This window comes from Suricata suricatta, chromosome 3, assembly GCF_006229205.1.
Source record: "Suricata suricatta isolate VVHF042 chromosome 3, meerkat_22Aug2017_6uvM2_HiC, whole genome shotgun sequence".
In the NCBI taxonomy this organism is placed as follows: Eukaryota; Metazoa; Chordata; class Mammalia; order Carnivora; family Herpestidae; genus Suricata; species Suricata suricatta.
The window spans coordinates 63,302,903-63,311,319 of record NC_043702.1 but is presented as its reverse complement, the minus strand read 5'-3'; the positions used below and the strand labels follow the sequence as shown (position 1 = coordinate 63,311,319).

Sequence of the window (8,417 nt, the reverse complement as noted above, 5' to 3'; positions counted from 1 at the left end):
CCAGTTTACATTGCCACCAACAGTGTAGGAGGGTGCCCGTTTCTCCACATCCTCGCCAGTATATAGAGTCTCTTGATTTGTTCATTTTAGCCACTCTGACCAGTGTAAGGTGGTATCTCAGTGTGGTTTTGATTTGTGTTTCCAGTGAAGAAATGGGCAGAAGACATAATTAGACACTTCTCCAAAGAGGACATCCAGATGGCCAACAGGCACATGAAACAATGTTCAGAGTCACTCATCATCAGGGAAATACAAATAAGATATATTTTTTAAATGTTTATTTATTTTTGAGAGAGAGAGTGTGTGTGTGAGCAGGGAGGAGCAGAAAGAGAGGGGGACAGAGGAAGTGAGGCAAGCTCTGTGCTGACAGCAGAGAGCCCGATGCAGGGCTCAAACTCACGAACCCTGAGATTATGACCTGAGCCGAAGTCAGACATTTAACCGACTCAGCCACCCAGGTGCCCCAGGGGTCATTAAGATTCTTAATCGAAGCAATAATTATAATATAGCAGAATTAAAGTTTTTGTCTATTAGTGTGAATAACTTAAAACATGGAGGAATCGATCCACAGAGTTAACCCTAAGGTTCCAAGCAAAAGTCAAAACTAGTTTTATCAAGAATGTTTGAGAAGCTAGGCACAAAAAGTTGATAATCTAAAGCTCCAAAAAAAAAAAAAAAAAGAAAAGAAAAAGACTTGGTTATCCCTTTAGATCTTTTATTCCCATGTCAAGAATAGAGAACCATGAAAAATAGATTACTTTGTCTGACCTCCTTAACTCTACTGATGCAAATGTGGGTTGGGTTTTGATGTGGCTGCTGTTACATTATTTGAAAAAAATTGGGGCCATTGTGAAGGGTCGGAGTCCCACACTAAATGTTCTCTATTAGTCAGTCTATCACACAGCCAACATCATTCCATTAGCTAATAGGTCTATAATCCTCCGTTCAAATGCAAACATTTTCCCTTTACCTCCCAAATTACTTTAAGCCAGTGTCAGTGTCTATCAATGCCTTGGGGATTATTCCGGAAAGATTCCTTTCCTCCTTAAGGGGTGGCTGGTCAAGTAACATGCAGACCTCTTTGGAAAGGGGAAATGTAGTAGGTATCCATTTCGAGCCAGGAATTTTTCAGGATGATGTAATAAGTAAAGAAAGTACTTTCTCTTTTGCCTGTTTTATTTACTTATCATTATTTCATTCACTTCTGCGAAGTCGTTAGCATAGTGGGTGCTACACAACAGAAACTAGACTATACTAAGAGATGTGGCATCATAGAATATCTCAGTAGGGGGTCAAACTAACTTGAATTTTAAAAATCTACAACTTACTGGGGCGGAACATTTTGCACATTGCTTAATCTCCCCAAGTCCTTTGTTTCATCTAAAAATAGGGCATTACAAAAAAAAAAAAAAAGAGAGGGATGGGGGGGTAGGGAGAGAAAGAGAGAGAAGGGGATGCCTGGGTGGCTCAGTCAGGTAAGGCTCTGACTCGATTTCGGCTCAGGTCATGAACTCAGGGTTCATGAAATCAATCGCCATGTCAGCGCAGAGCGTACTTGGGATTCTCCCTTTTCCTCTCTCTCTCTGCCCCTCCTCAGCTCACTCTCTCTCTCTCTTTCTCTCAAAATAAATAAAGATAAGAAAATAAATAAAAATGGGGAATTCCTATCTCACCAGCTAATTTATATGAAAAGTCTAGTGCCTGACACAGAGATCCTTAATCCAGATTAGCACTCTCCCCTTCTGGGTCAGAATCCTGACTGATTAACTAGAATGCCACGTAGTATTTCAAGGGCTTCTCATGTATTCTGCTTTTGATTGCTGTGCTGTCAGCCTGATGGGATGTGAAGCAAGTATTAGGTACTGCTATTCACAGCAACCACAACTGAGGCAGATGTTTCTACTAGCAACATGTAACCTCATAATATTTTTTATTTCTCAAGATATTTCAAATGTTCTCTATTTTACTCTATTTGCTGGATGCCTTATCAAGAAATATTCCCTTTCAGTTATATCTTAAACAAATCAAACTATTGTTTTTAAATGGACTTTATTCTGTCTTTCTTGACCTTTCAAAGGCTACAGGTGCTATGCGGCAAAGCAATGTTGGAGAAAGTTATAGAACTGCCAATCTAATCCTTTAGAGTGTCCTCTTAGTCAACTTCACCTTGAACCTGGTTGTGTCCACTGCTGTGTCAGAAAAGCTGTACTTCTTATTTTCTCAACAGAATAACCTTTGAGGCAGATGTTTCAAACTCTCTCCCATTTTCCTACAGTGAAAACACCTTCTCAGTTCTGTTACTCTCAACATTTGACTTCCAGAGGACAATGTCCATTCCTGTGGTGTGGAAAATACTGACACCACGTAACGTGCATTTCCTCTGATGTGCCTGCATTTACTTCAGTGCATCAGGACTCTTAAATCCAACCTCTATTTGCCCCTCAAGTCTCAGTGAGACTTCTCTACACATTTTTTTTCAAATTTATTTAGTTATTTAGAAAGAGAGGGAGCGGGGAGGGGAGAGAACCCACATGCAAGTGAGGGAGGGGCAGAGAGAGGGGGAGAGAGAGAATCCCAAGTAGACTCTGTGTAGTCAGCACAGAGCTCCATGCAGGGCTTCAACTCATGAACCGTGAGATTATGGCAGAGCCATAATCAAGAGTCGGACATGTAGCAGACTGAGCCACCCGGGCGCCCCTCTCTCCACTTATCTAACGCAGATACAATCTGGCCTGTAGCTTGTATCTTGTCTATCGCATCTGAAACTAGCTACAACATGATTCCAACTCTCTGTATTTTTCTTTCTGAGAATTATTATTTTTTTAACTTTCAAGGTGCTATTTATATTTTATATTTAAAAAGTTTTCGGGGCACCTGGGTGGCTCAGTTCATTAAGCCTCCGACTTTGGCTCAAGTCATGATCTCACGTTGTGGGTTTGAGCCCGGCTTTGGGCTCTGTGCTGACAGCTCAGAGCCTGGAGCCTGCTTCTGGTTCTGTGTCTCCCTCTCTGCCCCTCCCCCTCTCATGCTCTGTCTCTCTCTCTGTATCAAAATAAATAAAACATTAAAAATTTAAAAAAAAGTTTTCAATTTATTTGATCCCTCGAGTGCCCATCTTTCTGGTGGAAAATTTTTCCAGTTTTTAAGCATGAATGTACTGCTACCCACTTCCTCTTTTTATTTGCCCTCTACCACCTCTTGCTTTCCTCTCCAGCCCCTAACACAAGCTGCTTGCAAAAAGCTTACCAGCTCGTCCTCTTTGTTCATTCCAATTGCCATTCTTTATCCTCAACTTTCTGAGTAATTTTGTGAGATACTCCCTCCCATCTTTTTTGAACAATGGAAACATTTAAAAAAATTCTTTAAACATTTATTTATTTTCGAGAGACAGAGAGATTATGAGCAAGGGAGGGGCAGAGAGAGAGGGACACACAGTATCAGAAACAGGAACGAGGCTCCAAGCTGTCAGCACAGAACCCGACGTGGGGCTTGAACCCATGAACTGTGAGATCCTGCCCTGAGCCGAAGTCAGACGCTCAACCGACTGAGCCACCCAGGCACCCCTGGAAACATTTTCTGATTTATGTCCCACCTCTTTATCTAGACTCCTCTTTTCAACACCCTAAATGAAGCAGAAGTCTAAACTCATTATTAGTTGAATAATCTTACATATCCCCATAAATTTAGCTGGCACCTGCAAGCAAATGCATTCTGGGCATATCCCTAGGTCTTAGTTATCAACTGACAATAATTCTATTCCTACAAGTATGCATTTATGTCATGTCCCAAAAGGCAGAACACTGTATTGAATATTTTAAAAAAGATTAAGGATATCAAAATAATGTGTCAGTGACAGAACCAGTTTTGATGAAAAATTAAAGTACAAATTCTGAATATCCTACGTATGTACATAACTGGATATTTTTGTCATGATGTGGTTTTTCACCAAATTCCACTTAATATCAATTTAAAATATCTCTCTGTATATGGGCACCTGGGTGGCTCAGTCAGTTAAGTGTCTGACTTTGGCTCAGGTCATACATAATCTCACGGTTTGTGGGTTTGAGCCCCAGATCTGTGCTGACAGCTCAGAGCTTGGAGCCTGCTTTGGATTCTGTGTCTCCCTCTCTCTCTGCCCCTCCCCATCTCACACTCTGTCTCTCTCTCTCTCTCAAAAATAAATAAACATTAAAAAAAATTAAGTATCACTCTGTACAAAAGAAGCAAACAGAGACCACACTACTGGGCTCACAATAAACTCACCTTCTTGTCTGCATAGTAGGGGTCCAGGTCCTCCAGGGGCTCGGACACCATGCCTGGGGGGATGTCCCCGTAGATGAAGGGCAGCTGTTTGCCAGCCTCCAAGTCACTGCTTGGCTTTGGGCCTTCTTCATCATCATCTTTCTTTTCTTCTTTGGGTTCCTTTGTTTTTCCTTCAGCAATACGTTGTTCAATGAGGGCAAGAGACTGTCTTGTGAAGTAGACAAAACTCTGAGGTCCTGGGGGAGGCAACGTTGCCATCTTTTCATCCTGTATATTTTATTTCCCCTTCAGCTCCTTACATAAGAGGCCTAAGTGGAAACAAAGAAAGAAAGTGGTAGGTGTCTGCCAGCCAGAAATGGCACATTACCAAAAATAAGATATAGATTTTTGGTTTCATCTACAGGGAGTAATGTGTTCAGAGGATTATTATGTTGAAGTAACATTTATTAAGTGACTACTATGTGCAAGACTTTTTTTCCATGATGTCTAATCATCTTTATTCAAAAATTTGATCTTAACACTTCCCAGCTTCTAATATAAAAAAGTAACAACTTAATTTTTTTTAAAAATCTATTTTTCATATGCATTTACTTTTAGTGCTACTGAATCAACCTCCCTTACTTAAATTTCTTTATGACAGTGCTTTTTTAATTTTTTATAGTTTACTTACTTTGAGAAAGAGAGATAACAGAGGAGGAGCAAAGAGAGGGAGAGAGAATCCCAAGCAGGATCCATGCTGTCAGCACAGAGCCAGACACGGGGCGTGATCCCACAAACCATGAGATCATGACCTGACCTGAAACCAAGAGGCAGCCGCTCAACCAACTGAGCCCCACAACAGTGCTTCTGAGAGTCCAACTCTCCAAGTTCTTCTCTTGACTCTCTGATCACCTGATCCTTTTTTGTCTTAATCTCACAAAATGCTCACAACCTCTGCTTCTCTTTCTTAAGGAAAATCATTTCTATGAAACGATGTGCTGGAAATATTGTTTTATTTTATTTTGCATATTTATATTTTCTCACAATTACATATCTATTTACAAATCAGAAAAAAATATTTTTTCCATTTTGAATTAAAAACAATTTGGAGAAATGCTTTAGGAAGAAGAAAGAAAAGAAGTTTGGAAAATATTTGTGACAGATTCAATGTAAAAAGTAAAAAAATAAAACCACTATGATATTCATTCAAACTATGACTTCCCTAAATAATTTATATGTGTATACAAAACATTACAAAACCAACAGAAGAGAAAAATGCCAAATAAAAAAGTAAATTTCTATATATTATTACTTTGACATGTTTTAAATAATAAAACAAAAATAACAGTTCTTATTTTAAACATAACAAACTCATTTATTCCAGTGAGTCAAGGTAACTTTGTAACTTCTCCATTAAAAAAAATAAAACTGAGTCTTTTTTTTTTTTTTGCATTACGATTGCTTGTGAAATGGGACACATCAACTTCTAATATGTTGACCCATTGTGAACAGCTTGAGAAGCTGTATATATAGTAAGTAATATCAACAAAGACAGAGGGAGAGTGACCTATACAAATTTAGCAAATCACAGGGGTGACACCACAGATTATATAGATTCAAAAAAAAGAGGTGAAAGAAGCTAAAATTATTCTTTTCCAGGATTATTCTTCCATATGAAACAACTTGAACTTCAATTATGTTTAGAACAAAGTTGAAGACTTTTCCCCTCAGTTATTTGGGCACAGTATAAGAAAACCCCTTACCAGAAGTCTATGTATTTTAAAAAAGACTTTAGTAGCCTTTTGGAAACAGCACCAGCATCAACCTAAGAAATAAGGTGGTGAGCGCAGTTTCCCCTTGGGTTTAGGAGATTCCCCAACACGTTTGGAAATCATACAGGTGAGGGGAAGACTACCTTCAGTGTACACATACCCGGCCTCTTGGAGAAAAGATGGCTGGGGAAGTGGCATTTTTGTATTCCCTACACTCAACTGGAAATGTCACCTCCTCAGGAATTGTTGGACAATAAGTAAGTGGATGTCATGAACTCAGATGTCCAATCCCCAGTTCCACACTGTCTATTTCTTTTTCCTTTCTTTCCTTCCCCTCATGCTCTATTTATGTACACCCTTAACATACATACTCTGATTCACTAAACTGACACAGACAACAGGGCTGGTGGGTGTCTGGTGTCACTGGTCCCATGCATGGGAGGTATTTTCCTGGACAGGACAAAGTGAAGAAAGACACTGAGCATCTGTTTACAACCAGATCAGATTCCATCATCCTCCTCTAGTCTGGAGGGTATAAGAGAAGTCACTGCCTCCCATCTGGATGATGGGAATAAACAATGTGTATACATATTTTTAGGAGAATTTTGTGATATCTATCAAAGGCCTTAAATATGTTAATTCATTTTTATTGCCAAATAACCTCCCTTCTATGATTTATTCAAAAGCAAGAGTCTCAGATGTCCCCAAACATCTACGAAGACGTTTACTGCAATGTTTCCATATTGAAAAATTATAATAAATCTAAAAGTCTAACAGTCAGAGTTTCAGTAAATAAAAAATGAACATATAATGAAAAATTGAGTGGCATTTCAAGGATTTTTAGGGGCTCCAGGATGGATCAGTCAGTTAAGCAACTGACTCTTGATTTCAGCTCAGGTCTTGATCTCAGGGTCATGAATGAGTTCAAGGCCCATGTTGGACCTCGTACTGGGCATAAAGCGTATGAAAAAAAAATGTTTCTAAAGACTAATAAATTCCAAAACCCTTACATGGATAACTAATGTGTGTGTTACACATACACATGTGTATTCATCTCAATTTTTTAAATGTACAGTCTGAAATTAAAGGCACGATATTCTTAATGAAGGTTATTCACAGTTGAGGGAACATGAGTTATTTTTATTACACTTTTATACCTTTATTTTTCCAAAAATTTTTTAAGTGTTATCATTTTTGAGGGAGAGAGTGTGAGCATGGGAGTGGCAGAGAGAGAGGGAGACAGGGGATCTAAAGTGGGCTCTGTACTGACAACAGCGAGACCAATGCAGCACTAGAACTCACAACCACAGAACATGACCCGAGCTGAAGCGGGAAGCTTACCTGACTGAGCCATGCAGGCACTTTTCTTTATTTTTTTCAAATTTTTATAATAAAAATGTCATGCGTTTGTTATCCCAAAAAAAGTACTTTGAAAGATGCACTTTAATTTGACTTGAATTTAATGCATTTAATAAAATCAATCAGTATTTATTCATTTTATATTTAATTTAAACTTTCAAAAAATAGTATTGCCATATTTCCACTTACTAATACTACTATGACTGCATCTTCTTTTGAATATTGTACATTAATCTCATATGTCAGATGATAATTATATCTACTGAAAGCAAAAACTGAAGTTAGTTTCCCTGTATCTAGGATTTCTTACAGTTAAAATAGATTTTAAAAAAATGTATTCAGTACTCCCTTCCTATTATATATTATCTACACATGTATGCATATACTATCTATCTACATATTTATCTATCATCTATTTTTTTTCCTCATAACATCTTTCCAGTCAAAGCACTGTCAGGATCTAGTTCGTGACAATGGTCTTTTCCCATGTTTTACCATCCCCTAGTTCCCAAATTGCCATTGCAATGAAAACAAAGATGGACAAGAGGGGAAAGTTTCATGATATCATTGAAAAGCAGAGAAGTCACTAACGAGTTTTCACAAATCTGAAGAAGAGAGAGCAGACAAGTTTCCCCTAGTGAGAAGATTAGATCAGAAACCAGAGCCTACACTCATCTGTGAAAGTCAGAACAGAGGAAAAAAATATTTTTGTGCAGCAGAGAAGTCGTAGAGTTGGCCCACAATTAAGTAGGTCAGAAAATAAGTTGATTAAGGATAATTCTACCCAACAAAGTTGCAGGTCAGGTCTCCCTACTTCCTCCTCTACATTAAAATGTGAAGCAGTGGATTTATCCCCAGGCTAAATTTAATTCCAGACTAAACAACAACAAAAAAAATTAATCTCAGAATTACTTGAGATAAAATCACTCAGGGTGTTCTTTTCCATTTTTACTAGAAACAGGGCAAATTACTTTACTGCCTTTTTCTCATATGTTTTGAATTTTTATTTCTACTTCTGTATTTTTTTTTTTGTAGAGAGACAGA

At 38.3% G+C, this 8,417-nt stretch overlaps 1 protein-coding gene across 1 annotated transcript in view; it reads right to left on the bottom strand.

Annotated features, from left to right (window-relative positions):
- The window catches only part of SCN9A (sodium voltage-gated channel alpha subunit 9), a 162,086-nt gene that overhangs the window by 94,617 nt on the left and 59,052 nt on the right, over nt 1-8,417 (bottom strand). Inside the window, exon 2 of the mRNA XM_029934449.1 lies at nt 4,264-4,571. Coding sequence (XP_029790309.1) covers nt 4,264-4,521 — 258 coding nt within the window. The 5' untranslated portion in view covers nt 4,522-4,571. The remainder of the gene's footprint in view (nt 1-4,263; nt 4,572-8,417) is intronic.